At 43.2% G+C, this 16,135-nt stretch overlaps 1 protein-coding gene across 2 annotated transcripts in view; it reads left to right on the forward strand.

The window, feature by feature from the left end:
- Positions 1-5,748, forward strand: part of LOC140426098 (serine/threonine-protein kinase N2-like) — a 158,454-nt gene extending 152,706 nt beyond the window's left edge. For both annotated transcript variants that reach the window (XM_072510448.1, XM_072510449.1), the window contains exons 21-22: positions 1,579-1,659; positions 3,489-5,748. In XM_072510448.1, coding sequence (XP_072366549.1) covers positions 1,579-1,659; positions 3,489-3,692 — 285 coding nt within the window. In that variant the 3' untranslated portion in view covers positions 3,693-5,748. The remainder of the gene's footprint in view (positions 1-1,578; positions 1,660-3,488) is intronic.
- Positions 5,749-16,135: the final 10,387 nt, after the last annotated feature.

Raw genomic sequence — 16,135 nt, forward strand, 5'->3', positions numbered from 1 at the left:
CCCATCTCTGGATCTGTAAAGATTTAATCACCTGCTAATGCTCGCATTCCAAGCATTGTTTGGCATCTTTGAATCTGGCTATATATGTGTTTCTGGAACATACCTCTTCATTCACCTGAGGAAGGAGCAGCGCTCCGAAAGCTAGTGACATCGAAACAAACCTGTTGGACTTTAACCTGGTGTTGTAAAACTTCGTACTGTGCTCACCCCAGTCCAACGCCGGCATCTCCACATTATAGAAACATTTACAGTCAATTTTTATGTTCTCCGCTAGCTTACTTTCAAATTGTATTTTCTGTTTTTGGGGTCTGCCCTTGCTGAATGTTAAACTGCTGCCAATCCTCGGGTCTATGCTTTTTCTTGCAATTTGTATGCTTCATCTTTAAATCTAATACTATCTTTAATTTCCCTTTTAAGCCATGGTTCCCTTTCTACTCATGCGCCATATAGGAATAAACAACGTTTGGAGTTCACCTATTTATTCCTTGAATGCCTGCCTTTGCTTTCCTTCCTTTCAGTAATGTTTCCCAGTCCATCGTAACCAACTCATGCCTCATGGCATCATATTTACCTTTTACTGAGATTCAGGACCCTGGTCTCAGAATCAACTCCCTTCACTATTCAGGTCCCCGACACTGAGGCAGCAGTGCTAACCACTGCGCCACCATGCTGTCCACCAGCTAATTCTTTCTCATTGCATAATCTTTATTGTCACAAGTAAGCTTACATTAAATCTGCAATGAAGTTACTGTGAAAAGCCCCTAGTCGCCACATTCCGGCCCCTTTTCCGGTACACGGAGGGAGAATTCAGAATGTCCAAATTACCTAACAGCACGTCTTTCAGGACTTGCGGGAGAAAAACCGGAGCACCCGGAGGAAACCCACGCATATACAGGGAGAACGTGGAGGCTCCGCACAGACAGTGACCCAAGCTGGGAATCGAACCTGGGACCCTGGAGCTGTGAAGCAACTGTGCTATCCACTTCCCTTTTACCAGTTCCGTTGTCGGTTCCTCAAAGTATTGGTCCAGAAAACCATCCCGTATACAGTCCAGAAAATCCTCCTCTGTTGTACTCTGACTAATTTGACTCACCCAATCTATATGCAGATTAAAGTCACCCAGTTGAAAGATAACATGATAGCAACTTTAATATCTAGTTAATGCGGCTTGATGTACGTATTCAAACATAGGCTCAACAGGTTTAAATATTAACAATCCTCAAATAGAACTTCAAAGGTGTGTGGCAGAATCCATGAAATATCTGTTGAAATGTGTACGCTTTTCTTGACATGAATTGTTGCTGAAAACTTTTCCATGTGCATAAGCATGTTGTACCCTGTTCTGTTAATGATATCGAGCAGCAAAGATGCTGTATAATAGCAATTAAGAAGCTGAAAGGTGCTAACATCAGAATTATATGAAATCTAAATCTACCCATGTGGAATAAGGGCCTGTGTTGAATCCCAATTGGTTGTAATTTGTGTGTTTAAACTTATTATTTCTGCACATCTACTATTGTAGATTTTTTTCTGAAAAGAGTTCGCGTGAACACTAATTCACATTACTGTTGTCATTAGCTCCTGAGGAGGAACCCAGAACGGCGCTTGGGTGCAAGTGAAAGGGATGCAGAAGATGTAAAGAAACAAGCATTCTTTAGAGTAAGTGTTTATATTCTGATTATTTTTCAATTCTATAATTTTTATGGGGAATGTGAGTGAGGGTGAATGATTGCGTGAATGAGTTCTGTGTAACATTTATGAATGGGTTCGAAAAGTATCAAAAAATGTGATTGCTTAATGTGCTGCGAGGAAAAAGATCTGTAAGAGAATATATCTGACCAAATACTGTTAAAATAGAAGGCAGCGGTTGCGAGACAAACATATTAAGAATATATGACAACTTAAGTGATGCCAAGTCACCCTGGTTAACCATAAAATGTCAGTGACTTCAGAGTGCAAATATGGGAAACATTCCCGAGGTGACTATTTCCGCTTTACGTCGGCTATGAAAAAGGTGAGAAAAGACTGGGGGTTGCCGAAGCATTTAATCATGCCCTCGTCAGGATAAATGAAAGAATATCAAATTTCAAATGATCACCACAATTTAAAATACAGAAGACGAGTGTTCATTGGTTAGCAAGACCACCCTGATTGGCCACAGTTTTTACCATGGAGAAAGCAACCCAGAACAATCTGCTCCTCAAGCTTGCTAGAAGTGCCATATCTTCATATACAAGGACCCGTTCATTGCAAACAAAAGGAATATGTTCAAGCCTTGCATGTTTTTTGAATTTCATGTTATATTGGGAAGCCTGTGCGTCCCCGTTGCTTTCTCCATGGCAACATGGTGACACAGTGGTTAGCACTGTTGCCTCAGTGCCATGGACCTGGAATCAATTCCGGCCTGTGGTCACTGTCTGTGTCGAGTTTGCATTTTCTCCCGTGTCTGCATGGGTTTCCTCCCACCGTCTAAAGATGTGCAGGTTAGGTGGATTGGCTATACGAAATTGCCCCTTAATGTCCAAAAAGCTGTGTAGGTTAAATTATGGGGTCAATGGGATAAGGTGGGGGAGTGAGTTTGGGCATTCTTTCAGAGGGCCGGTGCCGACCCGATGGGCCGAATGGCCTCCTTCTACACTGTAGGGATTCTATGTACACCTCAACGAATTAGTGAACTTGCCAACCAATCGATACTCTTTCTTCCTGCAGCACGCATGACGATGAATTGAAATTTGGCATTCTTATGTTTGCCCTGGTAAATGCAAAACAAAAAGCTGCGGCAACACTCTTCTCTTTTCAGCAATATGTAAAAGGTGATAATGCTGCAAGTTGAAGCGATGCTGAAGTTGCAGTATAACTCTGGTTAGGTGCCTGCCTACCTCCCATGAGTACCGAGTAAGATGGTCTCCCATCATTTGGGTTCGACATTTTGTGCAGTATAATGGCAGTATTGCTTTTATGGAATGCTCAGGGAATCTCTTTGGAAGGAACTTGAAGCATCTGTGTGCGGCTGCTCCATCTGTGCTTGCTAAGCATTGACACTTTAATGGCCTTGAAGGGAGCTGAGTGTGTATGTGTAAATACTTGCACAGTGTCCTCCCTTGAGGAGAGTAGCTATTGTGGACCGGAAGTTTAAATAAGTTATCGTGTAAATAAGTTATAATGCACCAACATGCCTTCATTATATACAAAAATAGGAAGGAGCATGATCTATACATTTAAAGTAATAATACGACTTGTATTTGTCCTGAATTATAGGGCATGACTTATAAACTGATTGTAAGCTCTTGTAAAGCTCTGGATGCTGCTTCAGGTGAAGCAGTCAAGAATTGTACCAGTTCCATAATTGATTTGCAGATAGCTGGGATGGACTGTGACCTTTTCTCACTGTGTTCTCGTGACCCATTTCAATTGTACTGCAGTTGATGAGTTGAAGTGCTTATTAGCTCTTAAGTATTGCTGACCACTTTTTAATCTCCTTTTAACAGGTTATTGATTGGATTGCTTTGTTAGCAAAGAAGGTAAAGCCCCCATTCCAGCCCATAATTCAAGATCGAGAAGATGTCAGTAACTTTGACGAAGAATTTACCTCAGAGGCACCGATTCTTACACCGCCACGAGAACCAAGGGTTCTGGTTGAGGAGGAACAGGGAATGTTCAAGGAGTTTGATTACATAGCAGATTGGTGTTAAATGCAACAAGTACATTTTTATGGAGTAGAAACTGTGAATTCATAGCTGACTGTAGCTCACAGAAATGCCCTCTTTGTGGCAAATAATGGATACTTCCAGCCTTTTACTGCAGTCTGTGCCATCTGTAGTCCTCCAAATTCATGCAACTGAAGCTCCCTGAAAGAACAACAACAATACAGCGAGAAGTGGCAACTTTGAATCCTTAACCTCTCGGACCATTGGGAAAGCGCTTTGTTTTGTGCTCTTATCTCATCGATTTCCTCTGCAATGCTCAATCTGGCTGATGTCGGGGAGTCCCAGTGTAGACTTGCACTGTTCTTTCTTGTAGCTGTACTAAAGAAACTCCTCTTACTATGGTCTGTTCACTTTATAAATGGTAATTGTTGCCTTAATTAGGAGAGGGCATTGTAAGAATCATTCCTTGGACTGAATTGAGAACTACGTTCTCTCTGCCACATTACCACTTCAGTTTGAGGTGCTATCAGCTGATGACACTACAGTATGGCCTCACCTGGCATAAGGCAGCTACTGTCTTGACTGCTGATATAAAATAATTACTGTGTGCGGCCAAACAATGTGCATTTTAAACAAACTGATCACCCTGCGCATTACTTGGTCCCAGATAATGATTTTAAAAGCTAGTTTGATGCCTTACCTTAATGTTGTAAATTTTAATTGTATTTATTATGTAGATTTGCAATATGCCTTAACATTGTGAGATAGCACTAAGTGCTTCCAGACAGATTTCTTTGCAGGTACTGAAAGCCTACCAAAGCCACTTGCCAAACAGCAATGTCACCTCCACGCTCCTGGAACTGTGTGTAAAATGGTGGGCACTGGCCTATTCGTTTCATGAAGAGAAGAAAGCCTGTGTATTTTTTTAAGTGTTTTGTCTGTAAGTTTTAAGTCTTAAGTGTGAAGAACTAGCCATGAGTGAGATCCTCCTGTTTCTCTCACACTTCTGAAATTTCCATAACCCAAATTATTACTTATGATGTACCATGATCAAAGAACACAAAAAAGATTTTTAATAGTTTATATATCATTTAGTCAGTGGATCATTTCCTCCTATCTGCTGTACATGACAACAGTGCTCTTGGCTTCAAGGTTCTTATGGAAATGTATACATGCTGTTGATGCAAGTTTGATATAGTATTTTAGTTTACATTCACACACAGAATTTATAGTGTTCATATTTGATACACAGTGGCCATGTGGAAATGTGTTTTTAAAAATGTAGCTGGTCAGTATGGGTTCTCACTGTTGGGCCATCGGAATGCATAGATCATGCTGTGACTCAGCAACACACTATGTACTGTTGATAATGGTTTGTATATTTTAAGTTTAAAGAAACCCCTTTTTTGCTAACCACAGCAGGTTCCATGTCAAAAACTGCACAAATAACAACCACACAATTTAAACATAAGCTACTGTTTCCCATTCTTCATTGTTCATTCTATCCTTGTCACAAGAAGGTGGCAATAGCAATAAATACCACAATATTTGAAGCAGCAAATGTACATTTTAATAAAGAAACAGTACATGTAAATAAGCAGGGTTAATTAATGAAAGTTTTAAATAGTTTTTTTTTATAGAAAGTAAACTTAGAGAAGGTCTCTTTCCAAAGTGTATCGAGAGAAGAGAAACATTTTTTTAAAAGAGAAAATTAAATCACTAATGTTTTAGGGGGGCAGGGTAGAAACACAAGGATGAGCTCAAAAGCACTAATTTTATCTCTGACATTTTTTTAAACAAATGTTTTAGTCAGAGTTCAAATTATTGAGAATATTTTACATTATACATGGTATATTCATTATAAAGTGGCTGCTTAAGCACTTTGTAAGAAAATAAGACAGTTTTTTGGAATGGTACACTACTATACTTTAACCTTTACATGTGCCCGGCAGAATCTATGGTTGAGAAACACTGAAAGGGTTTTGCAGTCATTACATTTAAATGCACAAAATTAAAACATTTTAAGTAGGGTATGTTTGTTCTATTGTTCTCTTTATGTGTACCTGCAATACAATTCCTTTTTAAAGATTTTTTTTTATTACTCCTCCTTGTTGGTCTCCAATCATGTACTCTTCTCAACATTTACTCATGGTCACGTCCAGCTGGAGCTCCTGTCTGCTCCTTCCCTCCCTCTTTCTCAGCGCACCAAGGTCTGTAGATGTTTTGGCACTAAGAGAATTAAATGTTTGTGGCATAGCATAGGAAAGATGAGTTGATCTAGAAATTCAATCATGTCCACTTCTGCTCCTATTTCTTCTCTTCTTAACTCTGTTCAACCCTGCTTCTGGTTTGGAGGGTATCGCACTGCACTCTGGGCTTTACCCATCAACCTTCAGAAGAGCTCAGAAACATTGTTGCGCAACACATGTGCATCGGCATTTGAAAAATAATTTCTTGCATTCTTATGTTTTGCCCGAAGGCAAGCATTTCCTTAATTTCTACTGTTTGAAATCTTTTAAAATGTACAAATGGTGGGCAGCAGTACTCTTGTTGCTTTCTATCGATAGTGTCCACCCTACGATAGGACTCTTCCTAGAATCTGCAGCAACTTGCATTTGTAATGCACCTTTTAGCCGGGATATTGTCCCTTTGCAATTATAGCTAATTTTGTCAGGTTCTGCTTCTGAGTCAATGGTGACTAAAGACTTTGTTAAAGCTATGGGTTCAAAGAAGGTTCTTAAGTTAGGGGGATGTTTTGGAGACGGAATTCCAGAGCTTTTTAGGTCTATGGTTGAAGGCACAGCTTTCACTGATCCTGCTGAAGGGATTTCACATTGACTTGCAACACCAAAACTGGCCATTTGGCCCAACTGGTTGATGCCAGTATTTATGTTGCAAACAAACCAATTCCCAACCTACTAACTCAACCTGCATATTCTATTCACTCCTTCCTCGTGTGATTTGCTTCCTCTTTAGTGTATCTATGGTATTTGTCTCAATACTCCATATTCCATACTCCATATTCCATGTTCTAACCACTCTTTGGATACAAATATGTTTTTCCTGAATTCATTGTTAGATTTATTAGTGACTATTTTTGGTATGTCCTCTAGTTTTAAAATTTACAAATGTAAGTATCATTCCGGTGTCTGCCCTGTTTAACCCTTTCATAATCAAGATCTCTTTCAAGTCAACCCTCAATCCTCCCCCTAGAGTTCGGGAGGCATAAGGGGTTGGAGGAATGCAGAAGGGAAAGATTTATGACTATCATAGGCTGAGTGAGGGGCTCCATAATTGCCCAGCAGTTGGCATTCATCCCAATTTTCATTCATCACTGCTGCAGATGATTAAAGGTACTGACTTTAAAAAAAAAAAAAAGCCTACTTCTCATCCTTCTGTGCCCCCATTTCACTTCTCCAAAATCATGTCTTCCTTCTTGACACTACCTTTCCTCCTGCCACTGAGCAGGCTTGAGTCCACAAACCCACTTTTGCCTGTGTTCTGGAGTCATTGGTTCCCCTTGAGCTGCAACCCCCATTATCTCGCCCACTACTTCGAGCAGCCATTGTACTTTTCCAAGGTGGTTGAGGGGGGGGGGGGGGGGAGGGGAGCGGGGAGGGGGGGGGGGGGGTGAAAAAGTGGAATTCAAAATGGAGGACAGAGTTCATGGAGTTGTTGAACTCGATATTGAGTCTGGAAGGCTGTAAAGTGCCTAATCGGAAGTTGTAGCAGGTTGAGGACAGAAATGTGAGCATGAGAACGAGATTGTGAATTGAAATGACAAGTGACTGGAAGGCCAGGATTATGCTTGCGAAATGAGTGGCGGTGTTCCGCAAAGCCATCCAGTTTGTGGTTAGTATCCCCAATGTGGGGAGACCGCTTTGTGAGCAGTAAATACAGTGTATTAAATTGAAAGAAGTACAAGTTTCATTTGTAAGGATTGTTTGGGACTTTGGACAGCGAGCGAGGAGGTTCAAAGGGCAGGTGTTGCACTTTCTGCTATCATGTGGGAAGGTGTCATGGGAAGGGGGTGGTGTTTGAGGTAATAAAGAGTGAATCAGGATGTTGCAGAGGGAACAGTGCCCTTTGGAATGCAGATGGGAGGGAGGACAAAGGTGAATTTAGTGGTGGTATCGCACTGGATGTGGTGGAAATGGCACAGGATGTTTCTTTGAATGTGGAGGCTGGTGGGGTGAAAACTGAGGACAAGGGGGACCAGTCAATCTTGCTTTTGCTTTCAGACAGGGCTTTCCTTTACTCTGCCACTGTGGACCCATGCTTTTGTCTCTTTCCAACCATTAACACACCTTTTGCCTTTTGTTCTGTGATATAATTTAATCTATCCCGCCCTCTAACCTAACCTTGATCTTTTTGTTCTACATGACCCTCTCCTTCACTCCCTTTTTTCAATAGAATAAAACTCATCACATTTCTGCCTCTTCAGTTCCAAAGAAGTCACATTGGGTTCAAGGTTACCTCTGTGTATCCATAGATACTGACGGACCTGCTGAGTATTTCCAGCACTTTGTTTTTATTTCCAACTCCATTATCCACTGTTGGGGGAACCTTCTCCATGCTGTCTCAGAAATCCACATGTTTCTAACACCACCTCCAACTTTACATCCAGCAAAATATTTTCACTGCCTTGAGTACTGAATTGTTTTCTCACGTCTACCTTTTTAATGTCCTTCACCTTCCTACTCCAACACTAAATCATTGAGTCTCCAATGTCTACCATCGGGACTGTCATTGTTACCATGGTAGCAAGAGTCATTCCACTTGTAGTCCATCTTTGCTGCTTCAAGTGAAGGGCTGCAAACCTGGTTATGGTAGCCATATCCAGTCTAGTCATTCAGTGGGTTAACCACTTTAACCACTATTATGCTGCTCCACAGCAGAACCATGCGATTTTTGAGATTACGCAAAGTGTAAAGTTGCCCAAAGTTTGTTCAACATTATTGATGTCACGCTTCTAACCAAGAAGATCCAGGCGTTGTTTCCTTTCCCTGTCTATATTCTCTTCCTTATTCACTCAAGCTACATCACGTTAAAACAAAAATGTGGCATCCTGTTTGACCTGGCGCAAAGCTTCCAATGCCACATGTTTTCATCACTAAATGGTTTGCTTCCAGCTACACTTGCATTGTCTTTGTTTGTCCTTACCTCAACCTTTCTGTTGCTGAACACTCCTGTGGTCAGATTCTCTCTATCCAGTGACTACTTTGCTCAATCCTCATCTCCACTTTTCCTGTAAGTCGGCTCTGACCTTGTTCATTACTCCTCTTTTGGCCTGTGCCCTGCATCAGCCAGGAATTGTTTTCCCATACTGACGCCCAGTGTAGGAGATATAAAATCTGCCGTCTTAAAATATCTGCCACAACTTCACTCCATTGTGCATCTGCAGCTTCTGTCTCCTTCCCAGCGATTAGTTCAGTGATTTGACTGACCTGTGTATCTCCTCCCCCTTTCCAACTGCAAATTTCCTTAAGATGCCTTCAGCATTGGATTTCCATTGGTCTTTTGCATTATAAGAGAAAACGATGTCAGAATGGTGGCTTGTGACATTGAACATGGACGCCACTCCGAGCATAGATCATCTTAAGAGGGAGCTCAATATTTCTCAGCGCAGTCATGTATCTGGTTCACTCAAGTGATGGTTTTCCCAAGTCATTAACAAGGTGGGGACAAACTTGGTGCAGACGTTGGTCACCAGCTCTTCGATGATGATGTAGGGGCGGAACCACTGTTCTCCCATCCATGTCCAGTTCAAATTCATGCAGAGAAAGAAAGTGTGAAACTTTTGGCAAATTAGTGACACTGCTATGTGTAATTCGTGAATATTCAAGTAACCTAATTTAATTTTTCTAATTGTGCTGCTATTGTGCTTGTGTTATAACTATATTTGCATTATATTTTTTCACTTAACTTTCTGATGTGCTTGTGTTTTAATGCATAGTTTGGGGTTTAAGTGCGCACCATCAAAGTACCATTCGATGCTATTAGACAGCCTCTGTGGAGAGAAAAACAAAATTTCAGATCAATGACGAGCAGAAAATATTGGACAATCTCAGCAGATCAGACCGCATCTGTGGAGGGGAAAGGGAGCTGACTTTTTAAGTCTGGTTGACTGTCAAAGTTAGAGAGAACTGGAAATGGGGTCAGATTTATAGTAGTGGAGCGGTGGGACTGGATAGGGGGCCAGCGATAGGTGGGGAGATGGACAAAGATGTCGAGGACAGACAAAAGGAATGTAAATGGGGGTGATTAAGGGTAGCACGGGAGCTGATAATGACACCTGAAGAGATTTCAGATCGATGACCTTTCATCAAAACCTGAGAGAAGCATGCATTTGGTAGCAACCAAACAAGTAATTTGCTTTCTCCTTTCGCAGCCCATCATGTGTTAGCTCCAAAAAGAGTTGAGGTCCAAGCGGGTTTTCCAATTAAGTTCTCTCAAGGTGAATTTGAAATGGATCCATAGAATTTGATTGGTTGAGATCTTGTTGATAAGAACTTTGAACTTGGTCCATTAGACTGAAGTAATTGAATATGTTTCTGAGCGAATCCAGTACTGTATCCATGATCCTATTAGGTTGTCTCATATTCAGTTCAAATGGTGAATTCCTCAAAGTGAGAACACTGGGAGAGAGGGAGTGAAGAGGGAAGTAAGACTGGAAAAGAGAATGAGAGAATAGAATGATCAGCCACCATAAAAGGGAACCCAAAAATCTTCTCCCAGCTTGCATATAGTAAGTGGGTAATCAAGAGAGGCATAAGATCTATTAGGGACAAATAGGATAATGCATGCATAGAGTGCAGGAGAAATTGTATCAGTGGTTACTAAGGAAGAGGATGCTGGCAAAATATCGGTAGAAGTGGAGATGGTAGAGGAATGGATGAGGTGAGGCAGTTGGTTTTGGAAAGGCAGAGAGGATAGTCTGAAATGGAAACAGAAAATGTTGGAACAGGCTCAAGGTAGGCAACATCTGTGTAGAGAGGCACCATTAGTTTTTCAGGGGTGTGACCTTTCAGCAAAATTGGGGCAAGTTAAGAGATGTAATTATGCAATTGTCCCACCCGCCCTTACTCAAAAATCAAGGACAAAAGGATGGTCTGTCATATGGCGGAAGAGATGAAATATTGAATTAGTCTGATGGGGCCAAAGGGAATGGTGATGGGGCAAGAATCAAACCCAACGTTGTGTCTAGCGCAGGCGTGGTGCTGACTGGAAGCAAAAACGAAAGGAAACAAGATGGGGGCAGAGTTTACGGTGTGAAATTAATGAATTCCATCTGAGTCCAGAAGGCTTTCAAAGTACCTTCTCGAAAGAAGTGATGCTGTGCCTCAGTTTTGCCTTAAGCTTCACTGTAACAGTACTGGAGGCCGAGGGTCGATGACAGCGAGAAAGCAGGTGGAGAATTTAAATTACAGGTCACCGGGTCAAGATTCATGCAGACAAAAATGAGGCATTCCATAAATCAGTCACCCAATCTGCGTTTGATCTCCCCAGTGTAGAAGAAACCAGCGAATCCAGCAGACAAGATTGAAAGAAGCACTGCACTGTAGGAATTCTATGATTCTAAGTACACTTAAATCACTGCTTCAGCTGGAAGAAGTGTTTGGAGCCTTGGGCGATGAGAATTGGGAGGTAAAAGGGCAGCGGTTGGCCCTCTGTATCTAAATGGAAAGGGGGGTTATAGGAATGGATCAGGGTATCCTGGAGGAAATGTTCCCTTCAGAATGCTGAAAGGGGAGAGATGGGGAAGATGTGTTTTTGATTAATTCATGGCATGTTAGTGTTGCTTCGTGCCCATCCCTATAGCTCTTGAGAAGGTGGTGGCGAGCTGCTTTCTTGAACTGCTACAGACCATGTGTGGGTACACCCACAGTGCTGTTAGGAAGTTCCAGAATTTTGACCCAAGGACAGTGAAGGAAGGCGATATATTTCCAAGTCAGGATGGTAAGTGAGCTTGGAGGGGAACTCCCAAGTGGTGATCCCATGAGTATGCTGCCGTTGTCCTTCTAGATGCCTTCTAGGTTTGGAAAGTGTTTAAGGAGCCTTGGTGAATTTCTGCAGTACATCTTTGGTACACGCTGTTGCTACTGTATCAGTGGTGGAAGGAGTGAATATTTGTCAGTGCAGTGCCAATCAAGTGGGCTACTTTGCCTGGATGGTGTCAATTTTGAGTTCCATTCATAAAATTTACAGTGCAGAAGGAGGCCATTCAGCCCGTCGAGTCTGCACTGGCCCATGGAAAGAGCAACATACTTAAGCCCATGCTGCCACCCTATCCCAGTAACCCCACCTAAACATTTTGGACACTGAGGGACAATTTTAGCATAGCCAATCCACCTAACCTGCACATCTTTGGACTGTGGGCGGAAACCGGAACTCCTGGAGGAAACCCATGCAGACACTGGGAGAACGTGCAGACAGTGACCCAAGCCAGGAATCAAACCTAGGACTCTGTAGCTGTGAAGCAACATTGGAAGAAAGTGCAAACTCCCCGCAGTCACCCGAGGCTGGAATTGGACCCTGGCGCTGTGAGCAGTGCTAACCACCGTGCTACCCCAGTTATTGAAGCTGCACTTATCCAGGCAAGTGGCAAGTATTCCATCACATTCTTGTGCCTCGTAGATAGTGGGCAGGCTTTGGTTAATCAGGAATTGAGTTATTCGCCACAGGATTCCTAGCCTCTGACCTGCTCCCGTAGCCACAGTATTTATGTGCTAGGTCCAGTTCAGTTTCTGGCCAAGGGCAACCCCCAGGATGTGTTAATGCAGATGATAATGCCATTGGATGTCATGGGGTGATGGTTAGATCCTGTCTAGTTCGAGATGGTCATTGCCTGGCACTTGTTTGGCGCAAATGTAACTTGTCAGTCCAAGCCTGAATATTGTCCAGGTCTTGCAGCATTTGGACATGGACTGCTTCAGTATCCGAGGAGTCGTGAATGCTGCTGAACATTGTGCAATCATCCGCAAACATTTCCACTTCTTTCTGATGGAAGGAAGGTCATTGATGAAGTCGCTGTAGATGGTTGGGCCTAGGATACTACCCTGGGGAACTCCTGCAGTGATGTCCAGGAACTGAAATGATTGACCTTCAATGACCACAACCTTTCTGCTAGGTATGACTCCAACAAGCAGAGAGATTTCTCCCTGATTCCCGTCGACAGCAAGGACTTTTTCATGCCATATTCAGTCAAATGCTGCCTTGATATCATGGGCAGTCACTCTCCCCTCACCTCTGGCATTCAACTCTTGTCCATGTTTGAACCAAGGCTGTAATGAGGTCAGGAGCTGAGTGACTGGTGGAACCCAAACTGAGCATCCGTAAGCAGGTTATTGCTGAGTAAATGCCACCTGATAGCACTGTTGATGATTCCATTCATCACTTTGCTGATGATGGAGAGCAGACTGATAGGGCGGTAATTGGCTGGGTTAAATTTGTCCTGCTTTTTCCGTACAGGACAATCCTGTGCAATTTTCCACGTTGTCAGTTAGATGCCAGTGTTTTCTGTACTGGAACAGTTTGGTTCAGGTTACGGGAAGTTCTGGAGAATGTATCTTCAGTACTATTGCTGAAATATTGTCAAGACCCATCGTCTTTGCAGTAACCAGTGCCTTCAGCATTTCTCGATATCGCGTGGAGGAACCGAATTGGCTGAAGTCTCCGGAGGAGGCCGAGATGGATCATCCACTTGGCACTTCTGGCTGAAGATTGTTGAAAACACGCCTTATCTTTTGCACTGATGTGCTGGGCTCCCCCATGTTTTGAGGATGGGTGTCTTTGTGGCGCCTTTTCCTCCAGTAAATTGTTTAATTGTCCACTTGCATTCACGACCGGATGTGGCAGGACAGCAAAGCTTAGATCTGATCCGTTGATTGTGGAATCGCTTAGCTCTGTCTGTCTAACGTTGGTTGTTTCTGCTATTTGCCACTCTAGTAGTCCTGTGTCGTAACTTCGCCAGGTTGACACCTCATTTTTAGGTATGACTGGTGCTGCCCCTGGCATGTCCTATTGCACTTTTCATTGAACTAAGTTTGACCCCCTGGCTTGGTGGTAATGGTAGAGTGGGGGATAGGCCGGGCCCTGAGGCTGCAGTTTGCGGTTAAATTCAATTCTGCTACTGCTGATGACCCACACCGCCTCATGGTTGCCCAGTCTTGAGTTGCTTTATCTGTTCGAAATCTCTCACGTAGTTTGGTGGTAGTGCCACACAACACAATGCACGGTATCATCAATGTGCATACAAGACTTCACAAGGACTGTGCCGTGGTCACTCCCACCGTTGCTGTCATGGACAGATGCATCTGCGGCACACCTGGTTCAGGTCAAGTATGTTTTTCGATCGCCATCTGCAGCAGAAGTAGCTGAGCAGCTGTGTTCTTTACAACTCCGCAATCTGCTCTACTGGTGTAACCAAACCACTCCTCATGATGGACATTGAAATCCCCCATTCATAAGAGTGCATTCTGTGCCCTTGCCACCCCCTCCCCCCCCCCCCCCCCCCCGTGCTTCCTCCAACTAGTGTTCAACATGGAGGAGTACTGATTCATCAGGTGAAGGGGACAGTATTTGGTAATCAGCAGGAGGTTCCCTTGCCCATATTTGAGCAGATGTCAGAAGACCTTATGGGGTCCAGAGTCGCAGGGTAATACCCTCCCAACTGTATACCACTGTGCCACCATCTGTGCTGGGTCTTTTTAAAAATTCATTTCTGGGATATGGGCGCCGCTCGTTATGCCAGCATTTAGTGCCCATCCCTAGTTGCCCTTCAGAAGGTAGTGGTGAGTTGCCTTCTTGAACTGCTGCAGTCCTTGAGGTGTAGGTACACCCACTGTGCTGTTAGTGAGGAAGTTCCAGGATGTTGCCCCAACAACTGAGTGAACAGCGATATATTGCCAGTGACACAAGACATATCCAAGGATGGTGATGGTGGCATCTGAAAGGTTGTATGGTAGCACAGTGGTTAGCACTTGCTTCATAGCTACAGGGTCCCATGTTCGATTCCTAGCTTGGGTCACTTGTCTGTGCAGTCTGTACGTACTCCCCGTGTCTGCTGGATTTCCTCCCACAGTCCAAAGATGTGCAGGTTAGGTGGATTGACCATTCTAAATTGCCCTTAGTGTCCAAAAAGGTTAGGTGAGGTTACTGGGTTAAGGGGACAGGATGGAGGTGTGGGCTTAAGTAGGGAGTTCTTTCCAAGGGGTGGCGCAGACTCAATGGGCTGAATGGCCTCCTGCACTGTAAATTCTGTGAGTATGAGATATTAGGGCAGTGGACTCGGCAGGGTCATAGAAACATAGGGCTGAGTTTGGTGGTGGCATGATGCTGCATGTGGCAGAAAATGACCCATTGAATATGGAGGCTGGTGGGCTGGAGTATGAGGACATATCGTAGATCTCGGAGAGGGGAGAAGGGATGAGACGAAAGTGTGGGAAACATGGAGGGCACAGTTGAGGGCACTATCAACCACAGTAGGAGGGAGAATCTTTGGTTGAGAAAAATATGCCACCTTGTTCTCACGCTGACATCCCTGTACTTTGCCTGCTGCAATGTTCCAGTGAGGCTCGATTGTAAGCTTGAGGAACAGCACCTCATTTTCCGAATAGGCATTTTACGGCTTTCCAAACTTGACGTTTTGCTCAACCATTCCAGACTGCCTGCTTCCTTTTGCTTTGCGTTTTTCACTTTCAGTCATTTTCTGTTTTTTCCCATTTTCCAGCGACCCAAATATTTTGCTTTTATATAAAAAAAAAAAAAAAAAATGGTTGCCTGGTTATGAATGTCTTGCATCCCAGTTGCTAACGAAACTGGGAGTGGAGATAGCGATAGTATTTGCCATAATCATCCAATCTTCCCTCGATAAGAGCAGCGATGCTCGGCAATCTGGAAATGACATCTTTATTCAAGAATGGGTGTAATATAGATCGGGGACCTAGGGATGCATTGATGTTTTAAGGTGCCAGGACATATTGAGAGAGGGGTTATCAAAGCATATGGTAGCTTGGACTCCATTTTTAGAAGCATTAGGTGCTCTGGAATGGTTCCTACAGATTGTAGAGTAAGCCCGCTGTTTCAAAAGGGAGGTAGAGAGAAAACTCGCGAGCCTAACGTTGGTAGTGGGGAAGTTGCTCGAGCCCATTTATCAAGGATTTTATAGCACAGCATTTGAAAAGTCAGCATGGATTTATGAAAGGAAAATCATGCCTGACAAATCTCCTGGAATTCTTTGAGGACATAACTGGTAGAGTTGATCAGGGAGAACCAGTGGATGTAGTTTATTTAGACTTTCAGAAGGTCTTCGACAAGGTCTCACAGCAAATTACTTTGTAAAGTTAAAGCGCGTGGAATTGCAAGAAGTGTCTTGAGATGGATAAAAAGATAGTTAGCAGAGAGGAAGCAAAGAGTTGGAATAAATGGATCTTTTTTTCCAGTGGCAGGCAGTGACTAGTGGGGTACCACAGGGATCAGTGCTATGG

The sequence above is a fragment of the Scyliorhinus torazame genome, chromosome 7 (genome assembly GCF_047496885.1).
Source record: "Scyliorhinus torazame isolate Kashiwa2021f chromosome 7, sScyTor2.1, whole genome shotgun sequence".
NCBI lineage: Eukaryota > Metazoa > Chordata > Chondrichthyes > Carcharhiniformes > Scyliorhinidae > Scyliorhinus > Scyliorhinus torazame.